At 58.3% G+C, this 27,998-nt stretch overlaps 2 protein-coding genes and 1 long non-coding RNA gene across 5 annotated transcripts; 2 read left to right on the top strand and 1 right to left on the bottom strand.

Moving 5' to 3' along the window:
• The first annotated feature begins 1,728 nt into the window (after positions 1–1,728).
• On the top strand, positions 1,729–6,914 carry ASB6 (ankyrin repeat and SOCS box containing 6). Of its 2 annotated transcripts, none has more exons than XM_063409012.1 (7): positions 1,729–1,802; positions 2,660–2,844; positions 3,265–3,446; positions 3,817–3,923; positions 4,221–4,329; positions 4,821–4,907; positions 5,079–6,914. In XM_063409012.1, exons 2-7 carry the CDS (start codon positions 2,732–2,734, stop codon positions 5,756–5,758), a joined length of 1,278 nt encoding a protein of 425 aa, XP_063265082.1. In that variant the 5' UTR covers positions 1,729–1,802; positions 2,660–2,731; the 3' UTR covers positions 5,759–6,914. The 2 variants fall into 2 exon arrangements, with proteins under 2 accessions (XP_063265082.1, XP_063265083.1); XM_063409013.1 differs by lacking the exon at positions 1,729–1,802 and adding an exon at positions 1,804–1,907.
• A 703-nt stretch (positions 6,915–7,617) lies between these two features.
• Positions 7,618–10,831, bottom strand: NTMT1 (N-terminal Xaa-Pro-Lys N-methyltransferase 1). 2 transcript variants are annotated; one of them, XM_063409014.1, is made up of 5 exons: positions 10,754–10,831; positions 9,825–9,884; positions 8,858–9,060; positions 8,402–8,654; positions 7,618–8,008 (listed from the first exon to the last, which is right to left on the bottom strand). In XM_063409014.1, the coding sequence occupies exons 3-5, from the start codon at positions 9,017–9,019 to the stop codon at positions 7,752–7,754; spliced, it is 672 nt and encodes a 223-aa protein (XP_063265084.1). In that variant the 5' UTR covers positions 9,020–9,060; positions 9,825–9,884; positions 10,754–10,831; the 3' UTR covers positions 7,618–7,751. The 2 variants fall into 2 exon arrangements, with proteins under 2 accessions (XP_063265084.1, XP_063265085.1); XM_063409015.1 differs by lacking the exons at positions 9,825–9,884; positions 10,754–10,831 and having other exon boundaries at positions 8,858–9,074.
• Positions 9,835–19,648, top strand: LOC134556737 (uncharacterized). Its single transcript, XR_010081926.1, has 2 exons — positions 9,835–9,955; positions 16,754–19,648. It is a non-coding gene; the product is annotated as an uncharacterized LOC134556737 (long non-coding RNA).
• Positions 19,649–27,998: the final 8,350 nt, after the last annotated feature.

Raw genomic sequence — 27,998 nt, 5'->3', positions numbered from 1 at the left:
GGACCCTGCACGGTCTCCACTAGTGCCACACAGACAGGGTTTGTGTCTGGTGCCGCCACTGTAATTGTGGAGATCCAGGGTTTTCCTGGACTGTGGAGGGTTTGGGCTTCACTGGGAACACAGAGGGCCCAGGTGTGGCTTTACCTGGTGGCAGCAGGAGGCACTGGGCCTGGGGTGAGGGTCTCATCTGCCCAGCCCACCCCAAAGTGGGATCCTCACAGCCGGGCTGCTCTGGTTTGAGGCCAGCTCAACCCTCCATGCAGAGGGACAAATCTCCACCGTCCCTCACTCTTCCTTGCCGCTTTCCCCTCTGCTCCTGCCCAGGGTTGGATGGGGTTATTTCCACCCCAGGCAAACACGGGGGGGACACCCCCCAGACCTGACACCCCCAAACCTGACACCTCCCAAACCCGACCCAGGGGGGCTGCTGGGCTGCAAGGGGGACCAGCTGTCCCTCGAGGTGCCACTGCACAGCACCAAGCCCCGGTGGCACCAGGGCCACCAGCCACCCTGCAAAGGGCCCTGCCCTGCCCTGAAGGTGGGCTCAGGGTCCAGGGGCTGCAAGAACTGGGGTCACCCGCCCTGGCACCCCAGTTTGTGTGAGGAGGGGAAGGGTGGGAAACGGGGCGACCGTGACAGCATGTCAGAAGAATGCCCAGCCGGCGCGGCCTCCTCGCCCCCTCTGCCCCGGGGCCACGGCTGCCTGCTGGAATCTGGAAGCGCTCCACCGGAATAAAATAAATACGTAAATAGGAAACCCAAGGCGGCTTCAGTTACTGCCGCTCTCCAGAGCTCCCCGCGCTGGCAGATTCCACCAGAATAATAATAAAAATAATGATGATTATGATAATAGCACCAATAAATCCCGGGCTAATGTTTCCCCTGGTAGCTCTTTCAGCAGGGGAGGGTCCAGGCGCTGCGGGCAGCAGCACCGGGGTCACCCCGAGCCCCGGGGAGGCAGCAGCCACTGGCCCCCCGCCCCCAGCAAACCCAGCCCGGCCTGGGAGGGTCCTCCAGAGGGAGGGGGGGACATCCGGGGAGAAGGGGGACACCGGGGGAAGGGTCACCCAGCAATGGGGACACCCACGGAGGACACATGGGGAAGGGGAGGGGACATTTGAGGCAGGGGGGACATGTGGGAGTGGGGAGGACACCGGGGAAGGAGATACTCGGGAAGGTGACACCCGTGAGAGAGGGGACCCCCGCCCCGGGGGGGACAGAGGGAGGGACACGGGGGGGGGGGACACCGGGGACGTTCCCGCCTCCCGCGCGCGGCCGCGTGCTGCCCCCTGCTGGCCACACCCGACACAGCCACGCCCCCTTGAGGCCACGCCCACACGAGACAGCCGCGTTATGAGGACGCGCTTCCAGCGAGACCACGCCCCCGTTAGACCACACCCCCACAGCCCAGACCACACCCCCACAGCCCAGACCACACCCCCATAGCCGAGACCACACCCCCATAGCCCAGACCACACCCCCACAGCCCAGACCACACCCCCACAGCCCAGACCACACCCCCATAGCCGAGACCACACCCCCACAGCCCAGACCACACCCCCACAGCCCAGACCACACCCCCACAGCCCAGACCACACCCCCACAGCCCAGACCACACCCCCACAGCCCAGACCACACCCCCACAGCCCAGACCACACCCCCATAGCCCAGACCACGCCCCCACAGCCCAGACCACACCCCCATACCCGGACCGCGCCCTCCGTCCAGCCCCGCCCCCGGCCCCGCCCCGCTCCCGGCGGGTTCCGGCTCCGGTTCCGGTTCCGGTCGCGGTGCTCAGGCAGGTGAGGGCGGCAGGGCCGGGGGCGAACCGTGAGGGGCGGGCGGTGCCAGGGCCTCCCTTCCCTCCCCGTGTTGCTCGGGGCCGCGCAGGGGTTGCACTGGAATCTGTGAGTGTTTATTTGCGAAAACGAGCTGGGGCTTATGGACTCGTTTGGGGTTTTTTTTCCCCCGCTATAGCCTGATCTGCCTCCTCAGAGAAAGGCGTGATGAGCGTGTTTAATACGTCTAAAAATATATGTATGCAGCCCACTCAACCCGTCAGGAGCGGTGCCTACCCTTATTTATTTATTTATTTACACGTACGTGCTGATAATAGCAAGAAATGTTTCGACTTTAAAGCATTGTAAAACAGGAAAACAACTTAGGGTTTTTTTTTGTTGTTGTTAGGTTCTCTTAATTTGACTATTTAAGTAAAGAACGCTAAGGAGATGCCAGTGTGTGTTTTACAGGTCTTTTCGTGTGCCGATCTTTGGCAGGGTCTGGTCATTGCTCCCGCGGGGGTCCGGGCGCTCCCGCCCCTCCTGCGGGAGCTTTCGGGGCTCCCCGGGGCTGCACCCCCGGCATTCGGGGCTCGGCGGTCCATGGGGTGGCTCCAGCCCCTCTCCCATAAAAACCAGGCAGGGCTTTGCTGGCTGCAGCCCCCGGGGCGCTCAGGGTCTGTCTGTCTGTCTGTCTGTCCCACCCCGTGCCCAGATAACCGCGGGGAGCGGCTCTGCGTGCGGGAGATAATTCGGAGACACCAAATCGCTGTGTGGGAGGAGATCGCTGTGCTGGGCTGGGCTGGTTTATATAAGGAGAGGGGGAGGCTGTGTTTTGTTCCGCGTTCAAAGCTGCTGAAAGCCGTGTTTTGTTTTGAAAGGAGGGAGAAGCCCCCTGGAGAGGGGCCCTGGGTGCTGGAGGCCCCCGGGCGGCTGTGCACGGGCAGAGCACGATGCCTTTCCTGCACGGCTTCCGCAGGATCGTCCTGGAGTACCAGCCGCTGGTGGATGAGCTCCTGGGGCTGCTGGCCACGCCCGGCACGGGAGGGCAGAGCTCCCTGGAGAGGTAACAGCACGGGGCTGAACACCCGGAGTGTTTTTGGGGGATGGTTGGAGCTCAGGGATGTGGCTGAGGTTGGACAACATCAGCTTGGGACAGTCCCCAGTCCTGGGGAGCAGCTGGTCCCACAGACCCTCCTTTTGCTGCTGTTCTTTGGGGATGTGGAGATGGAGCAAGGCAAACGCAGGAGCTCTGGGTGCTCCCCAGGAACAGCCCTTCCTGCTGACCCCTGGCAACAGAGCCTAAACTGGGGCTCAGCTGAGGCCCTGAAGCTGCTGTGTAACCCCAGCCAGCAGCTTGGAGATCCACTGGGTACAGGACCAGGGGGAAGAGCAGGGATTTTCCTTCTTCCCTGGTGCCACTTTGACCCTTGCACACCTGAGCTGTGTTCACTGGGTTAACTGCTGGGTTTCTGTGTGTCTCAAGCCCTGCCTGCCTGGACAGTGACAGGAGCCAGCTCTCAGCTGTGAGAAGAGTCCTGGAGAGGGAGACGCACTCCCCGTTTTATCAGGAAGGTGTGAGCTATGCCCTGCTGAAGGTCACGGAGCTGGGGCTTGTCCCTGCTGCAGAAATCCTCCTGGAATTTGGTGCTGACCTCAGCTTTGAAGGTGAGGCTGGTGGAAGCAGGCTGGGCCAGGAGGGATGAGCAGATGAGAAGCTGCCCTGGGAGGTGGGGACACCTGGGGCAGAAGGAGGGGATGCTACCAGCTCAGAGCACTCCTGCTCCTTGCTGTAGAAGTGTGGATGTGCCTTGTAGAGACCCAGCCTCAAGGATGGACTGAGGGACACCAGGGACTTGGGGGCTTTTGGCAGGATGAAGCCATTGGAACAGCAGGGCCCGGGGTGCCTGTGACAGCCCTGCTTTCACAGGCATCACTGCGCTCCCAGGGCCCTCCCCAGCTGTCCCTTCCACTCTTGCCACGTGCTGGGGCCATTTTGGGGAAGCCCTTTGTTCTCTGTGCCTGTTTTTACCCGCAGACCCTGTCACGTACTACACGCCCCTGCACATGGCGGTGCTGCGCAACCAGCCGGACATGGTGGAGCTCCTGGTGCGCCACGGCGCCGACATCAACCGCAGAGACCGGGTACGGCCCCGCTGCCCGGGCATGGCTGGGCTGGGCTGGGGTGTGGGGCAGCCCTCCTGCCCCCCTCCTCGTGGGTTTCACCGTGTGCTGCTGCCCCTTGGCCCATCCCTGTGCCTGCTGTCTACAGCACTCTGGTGCTGTGGCAGAAGTTGCCTTTGGCCAAGCCCCTGCCTTGGAGCAACGTGTGGGAGGAGGCTGGAGAGACGCCCGTACTGTGGCCAAGAGAAAGCCCCAACAGCGACTCCCTGCAGATACTGAGCCTTCAATACCTACCAGGGTTTTTTACCTGTTTTGCAGATCCATGAGAGCAGTCCCCTGGACCTGGCCAGCGAGGAGCCCGAGCGGCTGCCGTGCCTGCGGCGCCTGCTGCAGCTGGGGGCCGACGTCAACGCCGCCGACAAGAACGGTCTGTGCGCCCTGAGGGCTGGGGGTGGGCTGGGGCAGGGCACAGGGCACAGGGCCGGGGCAGGGCACAGGGCCAGGGCCATTTGCTGCTGCTCCTGCTCTCTGCTTTACAGATGGATTTGGGAGTTCGGAGGAACCTCCCTGCACTCTGTGTTTTCTCCTGGTTGCTGGCTGTGAAAAGGGCTGAATCTAGCTCTGTGCAGTCCAGGGGATGTGGGATGGGCTGTGCCTCTGTTGTCCTGTGGTGCCCACTCACTCTAAAACTCACTGCCATGGCACATACACCCACTGAGGCCACCGCCAGCCCTGCACGTGTGGCCTGTGATTGTCCCCACAGCTGGGCACCATCATGGGGGTGGTGGAAGCCTCTGCCAGAAGAAGGGTTGTCACTCCCTGTGTTTGGCTATCTGGTGGGTGGAGTGGGTTGTTTTCCTTCCTGCCTTTTGGGGTGTCACCCTGTTGTCCTGTGACTGACTGATTGCTCCACTGCAGGGAAGACAGCACTGTTGCATGCCCTGGCCAGCAGTGACAGCGGCCAGATCCACAACACCGACAGCATCCATCTCCTGCTGGAAGGAGGTAAAGAAAACCTTCTCCCCTTTCTGGGCTGGCTGATTCTTTGTGCAGCACCAGGCACTGCCCTCCTGACTCCTTTGTTTCCACTAGACTGAAGCCCAGGGGCGCTGGAATTGGTGCTGGCCTGGGCTCACGCTCTGCAGTGCCAGTTATGTTCTCTGTTCTCTCCTGCAGGTGCAGATGTTAGGGCTGCCACCAAAGATGGTGACACTGTCTTCACCTACGTCATCTACCTGCTGGGGGAGATGGCGTACAGCTACACCGAGGAGGAGGCCGAGGACATCGAGCGCTTCTGCTTCCGAGTCACGCAGCTGCTGCTGGCCCACGGTGCCAACCCCAGCCAGTGCCCAGCCTCCGAGTCCCTCACACACTTCTGCTTGAAAAGCTTCAAAGACTATTTCCCACTGCTGCGGTTCCTGCTGGAGTCAGGTGCTGCCTACAACTGCTCCCTCCATGGTCCCTCGTGCTGGTCCGGCTTCCACATCACCTTTGAGCACCTCTGCTGGCACCTCAGCCGCTTTGAAGATGAAACCTATTCCACAGACCTCATCCAGAAAGGTCAGACTCTGCTGGAGCTCATGATGGCCAGTTCACAAGCCATCCAGCTGCCCAGCAATTTTGAGGTCAACACCAGCAGCTGTAGGTTCCATGGGGAGAAGGTCCAGACTCTGTTCTGCTCCCTGAAGCAGCTGGAGCGCTCGCCACAGGCACTGAAGCACCTCTGCAGGGTGTTCATCCGGCAGCGCCTCAAACCGTGGCCAGTGGAGGACAAAATCAAGGCCCTGCCTCTCCCAGACCGGCTGAAGTGGTACCTCTGCATCGACCACGCTGCTGCTGGGCACGAGGACCTGTGAGCCTGACAGTGCCTCTCTGTCTGCTCCCTCTGCCATCCTGCTGTGCCTACAGCCACCATCTCTCTGCTCTGGGACAGTTTTCTCTGCAGCAAGAGGTGCTGCCCCTGGAGTCCCTCTCTGCGGCATTCTGGGGGTGTTTTCTTGGGCACAATGTTACACGTGTGTTTGTGAAGGTCTTGTTGCTCTGGGGCACATCATGGGGAGGCAGGCAGAGCTGGATACTGGGGCTGGTTTGAGGGAGATTAAGCCAAGGCCTGGGGTCAGGAGCAGTGGGCTGGGGGCAGGAGCAGTGGGCTGGGGGCTGTGGCTGGACAGGCAGCCTGTCCCAGCCCGGCCACGGGTGGGTGATGCAGTGCCTTGGGTGTCCAGTGGAGCTGAGAGGTGCCTCAGGGTGCTGGGAGAAGGAAGAGGTGTTCTGGCTTTCCTGCCTCTGTTCCTGGTGGTGGTGGCAGGTCTGGCACCGTCCTGTGGGTGTGGATGCCTTCCTTGCTCAGGGGATTTCTGACAGGGATGGGGGTGAAGGGAAGCGGGGCTGGCAACGGTGCCTGACTGCTCCACGCCCTCTGAGCTTCTGCACCCCATCCTGGCACAGAGAACCATCCACCAAGGACATCTCAGGAGTTACTGGGCTCCAGAATACACAAATGGATATTTCCTAACTTCATGGTGTGTTCCCTGTGCAAGGATGAGGAACGGGGAGTCAGCAGCTGAGTGCCTTCTGCCTCCCTCCCCGTTCCTTAGCTCTTTCCCTTGGTGACCACTCCCAGGATGTTACTCTCCAGTGCCTCCTTCCCAGGAACAAGGAATTGCTGCAGCTGGAGAACTCCTGTTCCAGCCTTGCCACAGCTGCCTGGCTCCCCTTTCTAGGCACCTGCTCCCTCGTGATGTGCCAAAGACTGGCCACAGAGCTGAACCCCACACAGTTTTGTGGGTTTGTATTGTTTGTCATGGGGGACAGATGAAGAAGATGAAAAGTCTGTTCTGATTTAAGACAGTTTGTATCAGGTGGATCTGGGATTCACTGGCAGTTGGAACTGGAATTGTGTGCCCTGATGAACTGGTGCTTTAAAAATCCAGTAATGTGATGTGATCAAATTCTGCCCTGGTGTCTGGAATGGGAACTGAACAAATTAAACGAGGCCTTCTATAATAACAACAGGGGCTTGTTTTTCCTTAGGAGCAGTGGGGTGAAGGACAGGAATGGGGGGATGGCTGGAGGGTCAAGCTGCAGCAGACTCTACACCTGGGCAAGCTGCTGTGCCAGTGCTGGCCACCTTGGGTCAGTGCCAGACTTGGGTAAAATGAAGGGAATATGGCCCAAGAGGAGAGGGGAGTGTTCAAAGCCAGGTGATGTGTGGGGTGCTGGGGGAGCAGCTGCAGTGTCACAGCAGTGGGGTGGAGGGGTCAGGGAGCAGCTCACACCACACCAGAGCACTCCCAGGGCTGCAAGGCTCTGTCCAGAATACCCCAATCCCTGGAGGAGGATGTGGGGGCTCAGGGTTACACACACCTCCCTTTTTGCTGCCCATGGGGCATGACCTGCTCAGGGGTTCAAAGGTGAGGCCCCCTCAAAGCCCCGGGGTTGCTTCCCCACAGGGAAACGGCAGAGGTTTCTCCCCTTTGTCTTACCCAGCTCATTGCTGAGCAGCAGGAGGGGTCAAACACCCAAGCAAGGAATGGAGCCCAGTCCATCCCAAAGGTGCCCAAGCTGCTGTTGATGAGCAGGAGCCCTGTGCACTGCAGTCAGCGCCCTGCAGCTGCCCAGGATCACCTCGTGCATGGGACACCCTCCTGCTCCTGTCCGGAGCCCCTGAGGTGCACAGAGCCAACATGCATCTGACAAAACTCACGTGCAGAAGTGCAACAGCAGGAAAATGTATTTGGCAAACACCTCTTTTCACAAACAGCAGCAACTTGGAAGACAAAGTCCCGTCCTTGTCACCAGCCCCTGGAAGGGGAGTCACGACACGGGAGAGACCTTCTCCCGCTGCCCTCATCTCATGGCAAAGGTGTAGACGTGATAGATCTCATCAGGGAAGTTCTCCTGGCGCTCCTCGGCCAGGAGGTGCAGCCCAGCTCTGCGGATGATCTTATGGACCACGTCCAGGTCCCGGCAGACGCTGCTGTCCACATCGTCCATGATCACCCCCTCCTGAGCCATGTTGTCCTTGATGACCACGATGCCGTTGGGCCGCAGGCCAGCACGGCAGCGCTTCAGGAAGTCGGAGAGGTGGTTGTCAGTGAGATGTCCTGGAGGGGCAGAGCAGGGGTTAGAGGGCAGAGGGTGACCAAGGGGAGGAAATCCAGAACTGCATTTGGGATCCCTCCTGATCCAAGTGGACAAATACTTGAGACATTTGCAGGGAAAGCTTTAGCTTGAGGGGTCCAACTTGTGTCTTACTGTTCAACTCCATCCAACCCACACCACTGCTCTGGCAGCTGAGGGCTTAGGGGAAAAGACTCTTGGGGAAAAAAGTACAGGGCCCTCATGGGATGGGGGCCAGCTGCCCACCCCAGGCCCCCACCCATGCTGTGATGCTCATCCTCCATGCAGACCTCAAGCTGCTCTCCCCAGTGCATAAGGCACCTGCCCCTCAAGGGAATGGGACAGGCTGGAAAGACCCCACAAGCAGTGCCCCTCACCGATGACCCACTGGATCCAGATGACATCATAGGAGTTCGGCTCAGGGCTGAAATCCTGGAGGCCGCAGCAGAAGTAGTTGCGCACCCGCCTGCCCTCCTCGCCCAGGTAGCTCTTGGCTTTGGTGAGGAAGTCCTCTGTCACATCCACCATGTCCACTGTCTTGAAGAGGGGCAGCAGCAGGCGCTTGGTGATCCGGCCAATGCCGGCCCCGCAGTCCAGAGCGCGCGTTGTGCCCGTCCGGTTGGGGCCGTCCTGCAACAGCCACCGTGAGGGGAATCCCTCAGTGAGGAACCCACAGGGGAGGAATGGGACAGCCACACAGGGCAGGACTGGGGTATGGGGAGCCCGCTGCAGGGCGAAGCTCTGCCAGCGTGCAACACAGAACCCCATGGGGCAATTCAGAGGGAAGAGCCCAGCTCACACTGGGTGGGGTTTTAGGAGCACCACACACCTACCCGCAGAAACCTCTGCAGGAACTTCCTGGAGCTGTTGATGTCGATGCTGGAGATGTGGCCATAGCCCCCCAGCATGCCATCCACCGTGGCGGGCACGTCCTTCCAGTACTTCTCCGCCTTGGAGTAAAACTCAAACTCGTTCTCCACCACCTCGCTGGTCATGCTGGCCGAGGGCACGCGCCCGCACGGGACTCACTGCTCCCCTGGCATGGGAGAACCCCAAAGCAGCAAGGAATGAGTCAGCTCTGCCAGCACCCCACATCTGTTAATCACCCCTTCCCCCTCCCCAGGGCTACTGCAAACTCCAAAAACCTTCAGCTGACAGCAAGAAGAAACAAAGATCTAAATCCTAATATTTTTGGACACCAACAAGCCCCAAACCCTTCTCTGGGCAGATGCCTCAGCCAGAACAGGCACTGCAGAGCCTTGTTCAGCAATACACCCAATTATATGATTATTTTTTAAGGCTGACCCACCCTTTTCACCTATTCTGCCTCTCCTTTCCCTGTCTTAACATTTTACAGATTACATGTTTGTGTGTGGTGACAACCCCATCAGTCACCTCCAATTACACCTGGAGTTGCTAAAAGTTATCCTGAGCACCTACCTGAGGATTGTAAATCTCAGCCATGACCGTAAGTTAGATATTTGCAATATAATAAAGTCAAGGAATAATCAGCAATACAAGCTATAAATCCCCCCCAGGCATCTCATAATTCAAACCACTGTGGATTTGATTAACTGCGCTGGGGATTAGAAACTAAATTTAAGGTGGCCAAAGGGTAAATTCAAGGACTTCAAACACCTTTACAAATAAAGAAATATATAGAGTTCATGGCTTGAATTTGCTGGGAAATACCCCATTAGACACAAAACCTTTTCTATGGCAGCTTAGACAGGTTTGGTGGCCCCACGTGGCCTGGAACAGCCTAGGGACAGGAAAGGGGGACGTGGCATCTCAACTTACAGGTCACCGGTGGAAATCCAGTTTGGCTCAGTGGTGCCAGGAGCCGGTCTGCGCTGTGATCTAGGAGCAGGGAAAATGGGATTGAAGTGCCAGATCACCCCTCCAGTCACCGCGGTCCCAGGAAAGCACAGGTAGGAGACACCCCAGCCCCCAGACACTCCCGGGGAGGCTGGGGGACAGGAGCTGCTGCTGCCCCTTCGCTCAGAGCCTGAGCCACGAGTGTAGCCAGTGCATGGAGGAGGGCTCTGGCTCCACTCTGAGCACTGCTGCTCTCTGACCTCACGGGCTGGGACCCAGGCTCACCCTCCCGGCAGTGACCCCGTTCCTTGGCCCGCGTTTGGCTTGGTGAGTCCCTGGTGACTCATTTTTCAGGGTGTCACAGGCACCCAGCACAGGCAGGGAGCACCCAGCCCCCCTAACCCGCACCTAAACCTGAACCCGAGCCCTTCCTGCTGCCCCGGGAGCCCCTGAAGCGCGGGCAGGGGACGGGCAGGGCTCTCCCCACGGGGAAGGTCACACGGCGTGGCGGGGTCACCTCGGCGTGGGCCCGAGCCCCGGAGCCGCTCGCAGCCCGGGGGTCCCCAGGCCGAGCGGGTGTGGCTGTGCCGCCGTGGGGGTCCCATCCCGGCCCGGGGCTGTCTCGGCAGCCCCGTGCGCGGCGAGGGGCGGTCCCCGGTGCAGGGCCCGAGCCGGCCCTTTCGCCTCCCGCCCACCGGGGCTGCGCCGCCCCCGCTGCGGGCCCGCGGCGCTGTGCACCCCGCCGGGTGCAGCCCTACCCCGGATCCGGCCCGGGCGGCTCCGCCGGCCCCTCCCGGCTCCCCCGCGGCCGCGGCCCGGGGAGAGGCGTGCCGGGCAGTGCCGGGCAGTGCCGGTGCCGGTGCCGCCGGTGCTGCCGCCCCTCGGGCCGCGACCCCCGGACCCCCCGTTACCTCCGGCGGCGGCCGCGCTGCCCCCCCACGGGACGGCCGGCGCGGGGACCAACCAGGCGGCGGCGTGGCCGTGACGTCACTGTGACGTCACGGACGGGCCCTGCCCCGCTCGCCCGCGCGGGGGCGCTGCGGGACGGGGCCCGGGGGTGGTCAGAGGTGGGAGGGACTGGGAGGGACTGGGAGGGACTGGGAGGGACTGGGGCGGACTGGGACGGACTGGGAGGGACTGGGACGGATTGGGAGGGACTGGGACGGACTGGGAGGGACTGGGACGGACTGGGAGGGACTGGGACGGACTGGGAGGGACTGGGGCGGACTGAAAGGGACTGGGATGGACTGGGAGGGACTGGGACGGACTGGGTCGGACTGGGACGGACTGGGGCGGACTGGGACGGACTGGGGCGGACTGGGACGGACTGGGGCAGACTGGGATGGAGTGGAATGGACTAGGATGGCCTGGGATGTACTGGGACGGACTGGGACAGGCGGGGGCGGACTGGAAAGGACTGGGATAGACTGGGGCGGACCGGGATGGACTGGGGCGGGCTGGGATGGAGACTGGGATGGACTGGGATGGCCTGAGATGTACTGGGACAGACCGGGACAGGCGGGGGCTGGCTGGGGCAGCCCAAAGGGAGCCCGCCGGTACCCCACGGTTCTGGAGGGTCAGGCTGCGAGGGGCCCGGCCGGCTGGCACCGGGGTGGCGGCACCGGGGTTCGCCAGAACCAGTAACCGCGGGGGTGTCCTGGCCGGGCTGCCCGCGTGTCCCCCTCCCGGCTTCTGCTCTGCCCCGGTCCTGTCCCGCCTTGTCCCGGTCCTTGTCCCGGTCCTTGTCCCGCTCCCGTCCCGCCGTGTCCCGTCCTGGTCGCCAGGGGGCGCTGTTGCCCCGCCGGTGCGCCGCCGCCGCCGCGGGAACTTCGGAGCGTCCCGAGGGGGAGCGGGACCGGCGTGTGCCCCGGCACCGACAGAGCCCGGCACCGACACCCCGGTACTGATACCGCCCGGCACCGACTGACACCCCGGCACCAACACCCCGGTACAGCCTGGCACCGGCTGACACCCCCGATACAGACTGACGCCGCCGGCATCCACACACCCGGTACCAACACCCCCGGTACCGACTGACACCCCCGGTACAGACTGACACCCCCGGCATGCACACACCCGGTACCAACACCCCCGGTACTGACTGACACCCCCGGTACCGACTGACACCCCCGGCATGCACACACCCGGCAGCAACACACCCGGTACTGACACACCCAGCACCAGCAGACACCCCCGGTACCGACTGACACCCCCAGCAGTGGCCCCTCACATGCCCCTTCATGTGCCTGTGCCCCCTGTGCCCAGCAGCACCGATCCCACCGCTCCCAGGGTCCCCGACTCTCCCGTGCCCTCCCCTGCCTGGTCGTGCCGAGCCAGCACGGGGAGCTGAGGCCTGGCAGCTCCTCACAGCAGTGTCCCCTCCACAGGGCAGCTGGGACCGTCCCCTTGGGGGTCTCATCCCCCCTGCCCACACCCCAGCAGGGTTAATGGGACCTGGCGGTGCCCAGGGATTGCTGTGGGGACAGGGACAGTGACAGCGCTGGGCTGGCTACAGTCCTGTCTGTGGGGAATGGAGGCTGGTGTGGATTCTCTGCTGTCTGATATGACCTGAGTCCTCCCCTCATCTTCCCCAGAAACTGAGATTCACAAAACCCGTAGGGACAAAATCTGCTTGAAATCACCCACAGCTGCCAGGGGGCAGTGGCCAGAGGGGCAGCGCTGTATGGGCACAGGGGAGAGCAGGGCCCATCCCATCACCCATCTCTCCCAAAATGTCCTAATGGCCCAAACAAGGCCTTGCTGTCCCCAGAACAGAGCTGCTTACCTAACCACGGCCATCCAGAAATCCATGGCACAGCCAGGATGTGGCCTCAAGGATAGAGCCCCTTGCCATCCTTCCATCCTTCCTTCCAGGACATACACAGAAATGGAGTCCCCACTTCTGGGCAAGCAAACATCAGCCTGGGACAGCTTTTGGGGTCCCAGGTCCCCTGAGTCCCTGTGAAAGGACCTGGAGGTGCTGGGGACAGCAGTGACCTGAGCTGGGGGCTGAGTGTTGAAACCAGCAGAGTGTGTTCAGTCAGCTGCAGAGCAGGGGACACAGTAAGAGCATCTCCAGGCACAAAAATCACTGCCTGCACCCCACTTTGGTTTTTTCAGGTTTTAAAGAAACAAGGCTCTTTGTGACCAGGGAGGGGACACTGAACAGAGGGTGGTGGCACCTCGCTGCTCATGGGCAGGAGGAGGTGTTTGGGAGGTGCATGGGGTGAGTGTTCCCGTGCACAGGCACCTGAAGGACCCAGACCCACCAGTTTTCCCCTCACTGAAGCTGCCAGCAGCCATTGCATGGCTCCAGTTGTCACCTGTGTTTTCAAGCAGGCAATGGGCACCTGCATCCCATCCATGCCAGGAATCTTCCATGGTCCCTGCAGTATTTGCTGCCTCTGCTTCCCCAACAAAGGCAGCCTTTATTTTTATCCTTTATTTCACTGAGCTGCACTGGGGCTCCTGAAGACTCTTTCCATTAAGCTCCAGCCACCTCCTCCATCCTTCCCTATTGCCAAAACCTTCATGATGGCAGGAAGGGAATGGTACTCCCATCCCCTCCAGGGGCTGGGGCTCTGCTTTGGCCCCTCAGGTTTCAATGAAACCTGCAGCAGTTGCCTTAGCTCAGGAGCAGATCTTGTTTGCAAATGTTTCCTTTGATTTTATATTATTATTAATTTCATTAAGGTAACAGAGTGTGGCTGAAAATTAAAAGGAAAACTAAACTGAGTGTCCCTGAGCTTGCCACATTTCTGAGCCCAGCTGGGGATGAGGGTCCCAGCATTGAGGACTCCCTGTCGAGTCCCACTCTCTGCTGGAGACAGGTCCAACCTTGGGGCCAGTTTGTGCAAAGCCAAATCTGCAAAAAAGCGAGGCAGCAGCAGCCACAGCTCCAGCCACACTGCAGAGCCACCCGTGCCTTCCTGGGCTCAGCTGCCTCCCTGTGGTCACTGCTGCTGGGAAATGCTTTTCCTCTGACGGGCTTCAATCTTGTCACTCAGTAATTCCTTGTGCAACAAGACAGAAAACACCCCCCAGACCCCTCTCTCCAGCCCATTTGTTTCCCTGCACGCCCTCCCTCCTGCTCCCACTCACTCGCCACCTTCCAAGGCAATCATGGTGCTGCGATTGCTCTTCAGGAATATTTTTTTTCTTTTCCCCAGGTGCTTAATCACCCTTATTACCCTTTTCTGATTAATTAATTCTAATTAATTTTGCACTATCATTTTTGAGAAGAGGTGACCAGGACGGCACATGTTGTTGCAGGTGATTTGCAAGGCAGGTCCTGCAGTGCCGGCACGGCCCTTCCCTCGGTGCCGTTTAACCTGGGTCCAGGTGGGCACCTCCTGCCCCGTTTGCTGCCATTAATGGCAATTAATAAAGCACTGAAACCTCCAAGGCCATGGGAAGAGCCCTGAGGTATTTTCCTGGGAACCACAAGGGATGTTCCTGCCTTGGCAGCAGGGTTCAACCCTGGCCCAACCTGCCCCCATGTCCACGTCTGCCCAGCTCCTTCTGCCACCTCTGCTGTGCCATGGCCAAGGCTTGGGGAGTCAGAATAAATTAGGTCAGGGCTTCTCCATGCTCTGCCAAGAGCTACCAAGGCACTCAGAGACACAGCAGAGACACGGGTCCCTCCGTCACCTCTCATCTTCCAGCACTGGTGCCAGTCCTCCAGGTACCAGCAGGGGCTTCACCTGTGTTGCCCAAGGGCCTTTGTAGCCAAAAGCTGACACGGTTTGGGTGATGCTGCCCTCAAACACAGACGCCTTGGGGACAGAGGTCATTGTCCCTTTGCTGTTTGTTCCAGAAGAAGCCCCTGGTCTGCACCTCATCCCAAGCACCCAGTGAAGAGAGGGGACATGGGCTGGGAGGCTGCAGCCACACCCATGCCCCTGTCAGGGCTTCCCATGTCCCTGTCACCAGCCACTGGTCACTGTCCCCCAAACAGTCTGGAGCTGGTCAGGCACTTCTGCTGGCCAGGCGTCCACCCAGCACAGCTCAGGGCTGGGGCTGTCCATCCCACCTCACTCCCTCACTGCTGGCTCTCATCAGGAGGCTGCAGCACCACCACCACCACTGCTGACCCCCCAACAGCTCAAAGTATAAACAAATAAATATATATATATAAATATTAAAAACCATATTTATTATATGTATAATACTATATAGTATAATAGATGGGTTAGACTATAAACTGCAGCTAGTAGATAATGGGTATAGTGAATATATATATGGATACTATGTATATATACACTATATATATATGTATAAATACAATGTGTGCATAATAGTGCTAATATAACTGTGTACATATGTGTATATATACACATATCTAGTGTAAATGGACCATTTATTCCTACAGATATTATAAATATAGCACACCATATACACCATTCATATGTACACATATATTTGTATACCGCATAGGCAGATATATATAGGTATATGCATATATATAGGTATATGCATATATATATAGGTATATGCATATATATAGGTATATGCATATATATATATAGGTATATGCATATATATAGGTACACAGGTATATATATATACGCACATACCTACATACATAATTTAAAATCATTTTTATCTGTTTGTATGGTGTACATGTTTTGCTGAGGGGAAAGCGGGGGAGAGAGAGGGAGTGTGTGTGTGTGCACGTGTGTAGATCACACTCAGGCTGTCCTGGCTCCCAGACCAGTGCAGGGCACTGAAGAGGAAGAGGAGGGAGACAGAGGAAAGGTACAGCAGGGAGAAAAAGAGAGAATACAAACCACTCCAAGTTGCAAATGCTCCCCTCTTTGATTAATTGTACTTTCTGTTTGATAAATGTTACTCATGAGTATAAAATATGCAAAGCACTTAGCAAGTTCACACTGTTTAAAGAACTCAACTAACTGAATTAAAATTCGATGATAGAACAGAGCTGCTGAAGAGCAGCGTGGCAGCGTTGTTTGGGGAGCCAGCCCTGGGCCACAGCCATGCAATCCTGCCCATGCATCCCTGCTGGAAAATCCAGCCACGGCACCGTGCAGCCCAAGGGGAGGTGGGTGAGTTTGGTGAGGCCACGGGTGGGGATTTGTGTGGTCCCCAGTGCCCTGGTTGGGTCTCTGTGGTGGTGAGGGGCTGTGAGGGGCCACTCCAGAGCATCCTCACCCCCAACCCCAGTGTGGGGCTGTTTGCTGGCTTGGATGAGGTGAGGCTAAATGGCTTTAATTTCTAAGCTCTAACCGTGGCATCCAAGAAACCTGCTCCAGTGACCCAGTGGCTCCAGTCTACCACCCAAACCCCACACCAGGGGTTTTCTGGCACTGCTGGGCCCCAGTGCAGCACCCCACAACCGCACCCTGTGCTCCCCTTACCCTGAACCACCACATCACCCTGCTGAGTGACACCTCCCTGCACACTCCAGTGCTGTATCCTTCCAGCCCATCAAAGAAAAACAACTCAGCCCCTCTCAGCTTTCCCAAAATGGCAGCTGAGCCCCCTCAGGTGACAGGGACACCCCTGGTTGAGGGATCCAGTCCCTCTGTGGGAGTCCTGCCAGCTCCTATCTCTGCCCCAGCGCGGGGGCTGGGGGATGCAGTGTGGGAGGATGAGGAGTGCAGGGGAGGATGCAGCAGGAGGATGCAGAGGGAGGATGCAGTGGGACACCAAGCAGTGTCCCTGGCTGCCAGTGCATGGCACGTGCCCAGCGTGCACTGGCCACGCTCCTCCAGCCCTCTGCCATCCCATCATCCCAGGTGAGCAAGGCTTGCTGGAGGCGCTGGGCTTCCAAAGCAGCAGCAGCAGCTGTGTCAGGCAGGTAGCAGCTCCCTCCTGCCTGCAGTTGAGAGGAGAAAGAAGGAGGAAAACCTGGCCTGGATCTGGCCTGACTCTTCCCTCTTTGACTTAAGAACCCCACTGGAGAGGTTTAAATCGCTGGATGACCCACAGGACCCCAAGCCACCATCACCCTGTCTCACAGCACCTCTCTGGAAACCATAAAACATCCTAAAAACAGCCTTAACAGTGATGGAGCTTCAAATGCATAATTTCTGTGATGCCAACAAAACCAGACAGAATGCTGGTGCTGATGGAAAAAACTCTTCAAGTCTTACTGCCATGGGGTATTTCTTCACCTCCTCATTCTCCTGAGCCTCCTGCCAGCCCTCCAGCCAAGCCCAGCTCTCAGGGCAAGAAGACGTGGGCAGGGAATGAGCAGGACGGAGGGATTTGACCAGGGTACAGAGAATCCTTCCCTCCAAAGATTGAAGTCTTCACTAGGCTAAAGAATCCTGCAAGGCATGACCCTGCACCTCCTACGGGCAGAGACTAAAATAATCCGCACTTTGCAAAACTTCCTGGGAGATTTCGGCAGGCGGGGATGAGCTGGTGTGGCACCACAAGGCGCTGCTGCGGAGCCAGCCCCGAGCCCAGCCCCGAGGCAGCCCCGAGCCCCCGGCGCGGCCCCGGAGCCCCCGGCACATCCCATTGCGGCACGGCCGATGCCGCTCTCGGTGGGAAGAAGCCGGCTCAGCTTATCCTTGCAGTTTGAGCAACGATTTCGCCCCTGTGAACCCACCCGGCTGTAAATCCTGGCACAGACAAGCCCCAAACATTCATTTCAGGCAACGCAGTTTGTGTCATCTCGGCATTAGCATTTGCACTCTTATTAATTAATACTTGTTAAACCAAGACTAAAAATAAAGCGCTCTGCTCCCCGTCTCAGCTAACGCCTCTTTGCCCTCGCCCGGCAGCACGGCTGGGCTGTGGCAGGCTCAGCACTCAGCTGCTCCCTTCTCCAGAGCCAGAACTGGAAGAAAAGGACTGTGGTGAAGCAGGAATCCTAAAGGAGAAATCACCTCTTCCTGCACCCCCTTGGTGGGACAAGCCAGCCTCCCCGACCATAGCTATGGATGTGGGGGAAGTGGCAGGGACAGCAGCACACATAGCATTTAACTTTTTTTTTCTTTTCCATTCCAGATTCTGAATTCGTTTTTCTTTTGCTGTCCCTTTTCTTCCTGGGCTGGGCCAGCTTGGTTGCACTTCCCATTCAGAGCTGATTTCATTTCCCAGGCAGGACACCCCAGGAAGGCTCCTGTTCAGGAAGGAAATGGTTCATCGTGGTGGGCACAGGTGAGCTCAGTGCCTGCACACAGGCAGTGCTGCCACTGCTGCCTCCAACAGCATCCAACAGGCAGCAGATGCTGCAAAAATCCCTTTTTCCTGCCTGTGCCTGGTACTGCCCATCAGCATCCCTTTGGATGCAAAGCAAGCAGCTGCACATGTGGGTTAGTGCTGCTGTGGGGCATCTGTGGAGGAAAAAAGGGCCTGAGAATCTTTTCTGGGGGTCAGAAAAGCTTTTGGGGAACCCCAGGGGTGGAACCCAGCTGGGTTTGGGCACAGGTAATGGTGCTGCCCACCACAATCCAGCCAGCCACTAAACCTACCAGGCTCCATGTTTCCTCTGTTCCCAATTTCCCAAACTCTTGGGCCCCCCTCAGACCTCAACTGAGCAAAGAGGGGAAACTCTCAGACCAAGCACCTCCCCATATAGATTCTATAGGTTACACATGGATCCTCAGCACACAGAGCACTGGGAGCCAAGGCACGGTGCTGGATGGATGAGGCTGTGCCAACCACGGCTCCTCAGTGCTAGTGCTGGGGAAGGCAGCCTGGCCTGAAATATTTAACAACATTAATGATAATAACAGTAATAATAGTAATAATAACAACAGTCATTTGTTAGTAAACCCTTGTTAATGAAAAACAAGCCTGCAAATTTATGCAACTCCAGGAAAGCCCCAGGTCACCAATCTGCTTGACTTAACCCACCAAACCTTGTAAGTCTTGGCCATTCCTCTGCCTTGGATGTCCTTCCCAGAGCCCCTTGGCTTTAATTTGCTGGAGAAGCCCAGGATCCAGCAGAGCAAAGCTGGAGTTCAGGATGCCATCCTCCTCTGCTGTGCTGTGGCACCCAGGTGTGGATTTGGGGGATGCCAGGTGTGGATTTGGGGGATGCCAGGTGTGGATTTGGGGGATACCAGGTGTGGATTTGGGGGATGCCAGGTGTGGATTTTGGGGATGCCAGGTGTGGATTTGGGGGATGCCAGGTGTGGATTTGGGGGATGCCAGGTGTGGATTTGGGGGATGCCAGGTGTGGATTTGGGGGATACCAGGTGTGGATTTGGGGGATGTCAGGTGTGGATTTTGGGGGTGGAGGGGCTCTCCCAGCCCAGGTTGTTGGAAGGAGAAGCTGCTGACCAGGTTTCCCCTGAGCCTGGTTGGGTAGCAGGGCTGGCAGCAGGAGCAGCACTTGGGGATGCAGCACAGCTCGCACGCGTTGGGAGTGAATGCTAATGGTGCCGAGCTCCTGGGAGAAATGATCAAATTCTTTGAATAAAGCGGGTAGGAGAGGAAGGGGAGGGGGAGGAAGGGAAAATAACTCCACAGATTAATTCTGCTGATGAAAATTAAAATTGGGCACTGCTGAACCAACCCAAAAATGAGCAGCTTTGGAGCCACAGCTCAACCTCAGCCTGAGTCAAGTCTGCCTGAGCTCCTGCCTGTGCCCCCAGGCCCCCCAGTGGGTTCAGCCAGGGGTTCCCTGAGTGGCCTTGGGACAGGATGAGGTCCCGAGGCTGTGAAGGGATGTGCTAATCCTGCTGTTAGCATCTCCCCTCCAACAGCTGATGCCTTCACTTCACCCAGCTTTACTCGCCCAGAGGGCAAGTTAGAGCACTCAGAATTGTGAGGTTCATTTCAACACCAAAAATTTTAAAAATTAAACGTTGTGAGTTTTTAGTTAATTTGTATTAACTTCCTTGAGCCTTTAAAAGGCTTGGTTTTGTCCACCGTGGTCGCTGGTGATGGTGGCTCCTGGCCCAAAATGAAGGCAGAGATTCAGCAGTGATCACAGGACTCAGGGAGCTGCTGCTTTAAAAAGAAAATAAGGTAAAAGTTTGGGAGTGGATCATGAGCTGCAGGATACAACCCTCCCAGGCAGCAGCTTCCTCCTGCCCTGCTCCTCTTGGAGCTGGAAAACCTCCTGCGGAGCCCGGGAAGTCCCGTGAGAGGGAAGTGATTCCAGCATTCCCAGGGTGGCCCCAGGGGCACAAAGGGACTTTCCTTGGCTCGGATCACCGCAGGCACATTGGCTGGAGCTGCGGAGGGCACGGGGCTCTGAGCCGGGGGGCACAGGGACGCTTCAAAGCTCTGTGCTGGGGCTGGGGCTGCGGCAGTCCCGGGGGGTGCACCCATGGGTGGGACTCCCCTGCGTGTCCTGCCCCGCTGCACCCCGCCTTCCCTCCCGCCAGCGCTGCGCCGCCAGCCAGCCCCTCTCCCTGGCTGGGATTTCATTTTGATCTCGGGCTGCTTCCCTCCCTCCCTTCATCCCTCCTCCCTTGCTGGCTGCTGCCAAGTCCGCAGGTTCCCGCTGTGACCTTGAGCTGGTTTCTGGAGCCGGTTGTGGGTTTCTTAAAGGAGCCAGGGGGTCTCCCACGAGCTCCCTCCTGCTGTCCCAAACTCCAGCCCAGCCATGCACTGCCCCCCTGGGGTTGGGGGGAACAGGGAGTGAGAGCAGGGCCCCCCCAAGGACACAAAAATTGGGAGAGGGTGGGAGTAGCCAATTCTGTGGCTGCAGAAGTCACAGCTTGGCCACACTCGCCACCAACTCCTGCACATTGTCTGAGGTCAAACAGCCACTGGGAAGGGAGCTCCTGGACAGCAGTCCCAGCTCTGGGCATGGGGTGCAGTGGGCAAAGCCCCCAGCTGCACCTGGTACCCAGGGAGAGCAGTGCCATGGGAGGTGTGGGGTGCTTGGGCTGGGGTGCACCCACCCCTCAGCACTATGGAGGGTCTGTGGCCCCTGGCTGTGCCCCACAGCCCCCAGCATAGCAGGGAGACTTGAAAGTGAAGGTGACACCAGCTCCTCTCCAAAGCCCAGCCACGGGGCAGATGGCAGCTGTGGAGAGATGCTCCTGGTTTCCTTGCTGGCCCACGTGTGTGTCTGTGCCAGCACAGCGTGACTCACGGGGAAGCTGCTGCTTGCACCCAGCAGTGGGTGTTGCACAGAAACTCCAAATCCCATAAGCATCCTTCTGCCCCAGTGAGCAGTGCCTGGAGCCTCAGCAGGACAGAAACCCCCAAAATGCCCTCACTGCAACTCCTAAAGCCACATCAAACCCACCTGGGAAAATAATTCTCCAGGTTAAACCCCATGTGGGATGTGGCATGGCCCCAAGGAGAGTCTCAGCTCTTGGGCTGGTACTGAGAAGTCAGAAAGCTCCTCAGAGTGCAAACAACTCTGGTGTGGATGTGCACGTGGAGACTCTCCAAGGAGCAGCAGTGTCCTGCTGCTCATGCCACAGAGGTTTTAAGCTGTGATTATCGAAACTGGACAGGCTGAGATTCCAGCCTTGCTTGCCCAGTCCAGGCCATACTAAAAGCTCCATCAGCCGGAGAGGACCCCAATCAATAGGAGCCTTCAAGGCAAGTCATAAAACTTTGAAATTATGCAGGCAGCTCTCACTGCTTCTCAGCAAAGTCTTTAATTCATGGGGATGCTCCCGGGGAACAGTGAGAGGGCTCTTAAATAAGGGAAAGGAGCAAGGGGCTGCCCTGCTGCCACCTTCATGGGTGTGCAGGGCTTGGATGGCCTTGGAAGGTGCTGCAGTGACAAACCCACAGCTGAGCCTTCCTCCCCGCCCAAGCACCTCATACACAACCATGGAGGTGCTGAAGGGATCCAAAGGTGCCTCCAGACCCCACCTTGGAGCATCTCTCAATCCCAGGGATATTCTGAGCACGCAGCACCCCTCTCTGCCACCTCACAGGTACAGGGATCGTGGGACTCCACGGTCCTGGGGACCCCAAAATCAAGCAGTACCCTGTGAGCTGGGAACCAGCAACACTTTCTACCCTGTACATAGAGCTCATGGTGACTTGTAATGGCATGGGAAGGAGCAGGAAGGGATGTTCTCAGCCCCCTCTATTACAGATATAAAGAGGGAAACTGAGGCACTGCAGTGTTGCAGAAGTAGAAGGGATAAAGGATAGTTACAGGAGAAACTCAGTAGGATCCTTGACCTGGTGCAGACCAATTGCTCAGGGAATGAAAACCTAGGGGGGAAAAAAGGCCATAAAATGTAAAAGTCACATTTGAACCACACAAAGGCACCAACAGGCCACCAAAAGTCACAACGCAGTAGCCAAGGCATCCTTGGGAGCCCCTTATCCTGCAAGGAGAGGAGAAAGCTCAGCTCTGCCACCTTCACCCAAGCTGCTGGGACCGGTGCTGAGCACAAGGAGCCAGGTCCGGCCTGTGGGTGCTCCAGGTTGTTGAGGCAGCTCAGGAGGCTCGGCCATCGTCCCCACCCACCACGGTGGGGCCAGCTCGGGAAAGCCCAAGCCCACAGCCCAGCTAGCAGGGGACACAGCCCTCAGGCAGCGCCACAGCAGGAGGAGGAGGGAACGGACTGGGATAAGGAAGGAGAGAAGGAAGGAGAGGGAAGAAAAGGAGAAAAATGAGTTTTCCTGCTGCCCCAGCGGTGTGGCGATTGATCGGGTGCAGGCTGGTGTGGAGCGGTGCTGAGAGCCTCATTCCCCACCGCCGGCTCACAATTATTGGAAAAAACCCGGCGCTGCTGCTGCAGTGAAATTAGTTATTGATCTCTTGTCTGGGTGACAAGCGCGGTGCCGGGGCTGCTCTCCCACCGTCCGGCCCCGCAGCTCCTCCGCCCGCCCGCCGGGCTCAGCCTCCCCCGGGTGCGTGGCCAGGACGGGTCCGGAGGTCTCAGTGCTCACCCGGGCTCCAAAGCTGCTCCCCAAGGAGCTTTTGCTCACCCCAGTGCACGAAAGGAAGGTGTCAGTGGAAGGAAAAGGGCTCTGCCCCACGCAGGATGGGATCCCTGAGTGCTGGCAGCCCCCCGCCCACACAAAGCTTTGCCCCCCCACCCGCCACCATCTCCTGTCCCCCGGGGATTGGGGTCAGGCTGTCCTGAGCCCTTTTCCATTTCCCGATAACCCGGCTATCGCGGAGGGAGATAAGGCAGAGGGAAATCAGGCAGCCAGAGAGCTTTTGTTGTCTGGGAAGGCTCTGCACATCTCGGGCTGTGCAGCCGGAGAGGCTGGACCAGCGTCCCTGCCTGGCCCCGCAGGGACAGGGACAGGGACACCAAGGGCCCGGGCTGGGGAAAACGGTGTCTGCAATTCCCAGGGGAACTTACAAAGTTTCAATAACAAAAATTGGGTATTTATTTTCTTTTTTGTAATTCCTGGCAGGGGACAGGAACAACAGGGGACGTTTCAAACAATCCGGTTTTCTGCCAAACGTAGTCACCAGAGAAACACTGCCCTGGGGCAAAGATGGGTTCGGTTTCCAGAGGGTTTGTTTGGAGTCTCACCTTTGCTTAGAGTTCATCAAGGTGTTTCTTGTCACTGGCAGGGGCAGGCTTGAGGCTGGCTCTGGAGTCTCCTCAGTGCCTTAAGGGTTGTTTGACTGTTCATAGGATCTTTTCCCATCAACATTTTGCCCCAAAAAGCAACTCCCTGAGCTGATCCCTCCCCGAGGTGTAATTCAAGTGGCTTTGGGGATGTAAATGAAAAGCCAGGTGATGGGTTCCTGAGGGCCAGAGGTCACTGTAAAAAACAACATCGTCTTTGCCTGGGTTTCTGTAGGGTCCCTGTGATGGGGATGCAGCGGTGCCTCTCTGCCTGGAAGGTGCCGGGGTGGTGGGTGTAAACTGGCAGGTAACCCCACAGGGAGGGCATGAGCTGGTGGCACTGGCTGTGCACAGAGCCTGCAGGGTGTGCTGGTGGCAGGGTGCAAGAGGGGACACAGTGGGGACAGGATGGACCAGGCCCTGTCCCAAGAGGATCTCCCAGGGATGGGCGGAAAGTGCCAGTGATGTGATAGGTGAGGGGGACAACGGCTGGAGGCCACTAAGGGACACCAGGACAGTTCACGGGATGTCCCCAAGCCCTGTGGCAGCGGGCACAGGCAGCTCTCACCTCCTGCCTCCCTCTCGGCATCCCAAACAGGCAAGACCCTGTCTGCATGTGTGTCCCTGGGGAGGCTGAGGGTTCCTGGCCCCTTTCCCAGCCCCAGACAAAAGCCTGGGAACAAAAGCCTGCGGGATGCGGGAGGCATCTCCCGGCCGGGGGGTATTTGTTTAGCCCGGGGGAAGATGAAGAGGGGAGAGGAAACTGCATTTCAAAGTGTTTCACCCTTTGAAAACCCTTCACAGCCCCCCCCCCCGAGTGCCCTCTGCATGGCCCTGGTATCCCTGTGAGAGGACACCGAGTCCCCTCCGGCCACCTCCGCATCTCTGCTGGGGAGGGAATAAGAAAGACGACGTGGAAAGTAAAAAAAAAAAAAAAAGGAAATGCAGCCAGGAGGAGGGAGCAGATCGCTGCGGGAGCATTTCTCTGGCTCAGCCCCTCTCTGGGTGGGGAAGTTGGAGCCCCAGCTCCAGGGACTGCCTGCTGGGCTAAGAGTGAGCTTGAGAATTCATGTGTTTCTCCCCAGTTGTCTTCATTTTCACAATTACACTGTTGAGTTTTTGGGGTGGGGTTATCCTGGGGATGGATCAAAGCCTGGATCTGGCCCCTTCCCAATCTGCCAACATCCAGAGCAGAGCCCTGGCCACTCCTTGGAGGTACTGGAGGAGGTTGGCAGGAGCTACCAGTCCAAGCCCATCCCTCTCAGCCCTGCCCAGGTTTCTCCAACAAGGTGCCACCAACACAGGGAGGGCTCTGGCCACCTACAGTCATCCTCAGGCTGTTTTTGCAGGTCCCCTCTCCATACCCATTACCCAAATCTGGGCACATCCCTGCACATACAAATCCTCAGCACCTCCAGCCCTGGCTGTGACACCAGTCTGTGCCACAGGGACACCTCACTCATCAAGTCTCAGGTTCCCTGGGGCTGTTTCAGTGTTTCACCACCCTGAAAACACCCATTTCCTCCGGGGTCAGGAAGGGAGGTGCAGCAGAAACAGCCTCTGGTGTCTTCTCCTGAGAAGCAGCTTCCCAGTTTGCAACTGGGCACTGTCCCAGTGAGTTCCCCTCACCGTGTCACTGCACAGGAAGGCACCGTGTGAGTTACACAGCGTGGCCCCAAGCCTCCCAAACCCCAGCAAAGGTGGGATGTGGATCCCAGCCACTCCTGCCACCCTCCAGAGCTCAGCATTCCGTAGAGATGAGGTGGGAGATAGGTGCAGACAATGGGGCTGACCACATCCATCGGCTCTCCAGGCTCCTCTTCCCTCCGGCGCGCTGGCGGAAGCCGAGCCCACGCCGACAGCGGCGGCTGGGCAGATGGAAAGACCAAATGATGGCTTTGCAGGGGGCCTGGGATTTGTTTGAGCCATTGCTGTCTCAGTGAGTGACTTCGAATAACGGATACACTTGAGAAAATCGCCATCTGCTCCCGGACAATTCTCAACCAGAGGAAAAGGTGAAATAAATTCAGCGACTGTATTATCCGCCCGTCCGCAGCTCCGACAGCAGGGTCAGGCTTTGTGCAGTGTCCTGAAAGTGATTTGGGAATGAGAGGATGGTTTGGGATGAGCAAAGAGCAGACAACCAGAAAAGGATGGAAGAGTGGAGGCCCTGGGATGTTGCGCCCACAGCAGGGCTCTCCTGGCATCCTGGGTTTGGTGAGTTTGGCAGGATGACAAAATCTCACCAGATCCTTTATTTCCCCCCCATCTCTGAATTTTGAGTGCCTCCTGCTTCCAGCTGGGCTGGAAATACCACAAAAACAGATGCTACAATGCAGCACATTTCGTGTTTCAAAGACTGGAAGAAATCAGACATGAAAAATAAATGCAGGGGGTTGCAGTGGCTGGGCTGGCAATGAGGCTGAGGGCACTTGGAGGAGCCCTTGAACCCACGGCCCAGCCCATGCCAGGCTCAACAGCTCCAAAAACCAAACCCTTCATCCTCAGCAAAGCAAACCCTTTTCCAGGAGCAGAAAAAAATGCCCCCTGCACCTCTGCTCAGCCATGCCTGTGAGCCCAGAACCCACACAAGGCTTAGACTGATGGTTTTTATGCAATTAGGAGGGGTTTGAATCTTTGCCCCAAAGTCACAGCACTGTGCAGCAGTCCCTGTCTGAAAGGATCCCTGGTACTTCCAACAGAACCTCAGTGGGGGAAACACTCAGTGTTTGGTCTTGCAGGGGCAGGAGGAACTGGGGAAGAACAGGGCTAGATGTGACCATTTTGGGTGCCCTTTTACTCCTGGCAAGCCCAAAGTGAGGGTGCACAAGTGCCCAACACTAACACTGCCCTGCATTCCACCTGCACCAAAGGGAGCCTGTTGCACAGATGATGATGGGATTTCTTCTGCCTTCTCCTCCTCACAGGACTTTACCTGGGCATGAAGGTGTGTTTGGCACCTGGGGAGCACCACCCAAGCTGGCCCCACCAGCCATTGCCTTGGCCAATGCAACCACCTCAAGCTACCCCAGCCCTCCCCAGTGGGGACACAGCCCATGGGGGTCGGATGGCTCCCCCCAGCCAGCCCCTCTTCCCAGGGAGAGGCTCCTGGCCCTGCACGTCTGAGATACCACACTGGAGCCATGGTGCTGCCATAAGCCAGGGGAAATGAGCTGGGGATAAACTCTCCTGAGGGGCAGCGACTGCCAGTGCCAGTGAGGATGTGCTGGTGTGTGGGTGCAGGGCAGAGCCCCCTGATGTATTTGCTGCCAACACAAGAGATAGAACTCACATTTATTTGGAGCAGGCAGGAGGTGGGCAAAGGTCTGCCTCAAAGAGTGAGAGAAATGACAGTGACCCAGTCCCAGGGGCACAGCCCTGACTGGGGTGTCACCTGGTCGGGTGGGTCACTGGGGGCACCCTGGGGAGCACTGTGCCACTCAGGAGTCCCACCCCACAGCACAGCATCCCTGGGCACGGTGCTGCTGGCTGGCAGGGGGCACGGTGCTCCGCTGTGCACCACACCTCGGTCTGAACGCTGCTGTCACTGCTGTCCCCTCCTCTCGGTGGCTCCTGGGACGGGTCTCCCCCCGGATTCCGTGAGGGTTCACGCCAAGAGACACGGGCAGCTCGGCACAGGGAGGGAAAGGGAGTGCCCGGGAGAGGGAGCCCGGCTGGGACCCTGAGAAACCAGAGGATGAGGATGGGGAGGATGAGGATGAGGATGAGGATGAGGATGAGGGTGAGGGTGAGGGTGAGGATGAGGATGAGGATGAGGATGAGGATGAGGATGAGGATGAGGATGAGGATGAGGATGAGGATGAGGATGAGGATGAGGATGAGGATGAGGATGAGGATGAGGATGAGGATGAGGATGAGGATGAGGATGAGGATGAGGATGAGGATGGGGAGGCAGGCGGGATGGCAGGGCAGACCGTGTAGCCGAGCGGCAGCGAGCGGGAGCGGGAAGGCGAGGCAGCGCGAACGAGGGAGAGGGAGCAGAAATCTGTTGCCCAGGCTGTGCGCTTCGCTGTCAGCCGGCTCTGATTAACGGGCTGCCTTCCAGCTCCGCGCCGGCTGCGTTCCTGGCAGGAGCGGAGCCCCCCGGCTTCCTGCCGTAGGAGTGGCTCGCTGAAAGGTTACATTTGCACAATGTGCCGCTGGAAAAGCGGTGCCAGAGGTTGCAGGCGGGGGAGCCGGGCGAGCGGGCGAGCAGGCAGCTCCGCTCCGCTCCGCTCTGCCTGTGTAATGGAAAAAACCCTCTGGGGACGCGCAGGAAAATATCAACTTACGCTCCCCCAGCACAGCAAAGCTGGGCCCGGCCGGCAGTGGATGGGGGAACGAGAGCACGGGATGGGGCGATGGTGTGAGCGCTCCCAGAGCCTCAGCGGGGCTCGGGTCAGCCCCAAGGCGGGGCAGAGCGGGGCTCTGCCCAGCGCCCCACGGCCGCGGGCTGTGGGGCAGCCAACCCCTCCTTCGGGGTGCTCCCCAGAACGCCTCTGCACTTGCCACCACCAGGATCTCTCGTCTCTGCTCCTCGGTGGGGAAAGCTGAGGCTGTTGAGGGCAAATGTTCGAATCTGGCAAGGAAGAATTTCCTCCGATGGAGGCTCAGGCCGCACTGCTGTGATTTATGGGGCTTGGCACAGCCACGGCTACATCCACACACACACGCACATGTCTCATCCCCAGCTTTCCCAGCCCTTCCACCCCATAAC

Source organism: Prinia subflava, chromosome 12, assembly GCF_021018805.1.
Source record: "Prinia subflava isolate CZ2003 ecotype Zambia chromosome 12, Cam_Psub_1.2, whole genome shotgun sequence".
NCBI lineage: Eukaryota > Metazoa > Chordata > Aves > Passeriformes > Cisticolidae > Prinia > Prinia subflava.
The sequence above is the reverse complement of the archived record's forward strand: the minus strand, read 5'-3'. Positions and strand labels throughout refer to the sequence as shown.

What these genes read in the sequence shown, in the direction of transcription:
- ASB6 (XM_063409012.1), top strand. Translation starts at nt 2,732, where the DNA reads ATGCCTTTCCTGCACGGCTTCCGCAGGATCGTCCTGGAGTACCAGCCG. An exon ending in GGGCAGAGCTCCCTGGAGAG is followed by an intron (nt 2,845 to 3,264) that starts GTAACAGCACGG and finishes GTGTGTCTCAAG; the next exon opens with CCCTGCCTGCCTGGACAGTG. An exon ending in TGCTGACCTCAGCTTTGAAG is followed by an intron (nt 3,447 to 3,816) that starts GTGAGGCTGGTG and finishes TTTTACCCGCAG; the next exon opens with ACCCTGTCACGTACTACACG.
- NTMT1 (XM_063409014.1), bottom strand. Translation starts at nt 9,019, where the DNA reads ATGACCAGCGAGGTGGTGGAGAACGAGTTTGAGTTTTACTCCAAGGCG. An exon ending in TCCTGCAGAGGTTTCTGCGG is followed by an intron (nt 8,655 to 8,857) that starts GTAGGTGTGTGG and finishes TGGCTGTTGCAG; the next exon opens with GACGGCCCCAACCGGACGGG. An exon ending in CTGGATCCAGTGGGTCATCG is followed by an intron (nt 8,009 to 8,401) that starts GTGAGGGGCACT and finishes CTGCCCCTCCAG; the next exon opens with GACATCTCACTGACAACCAC.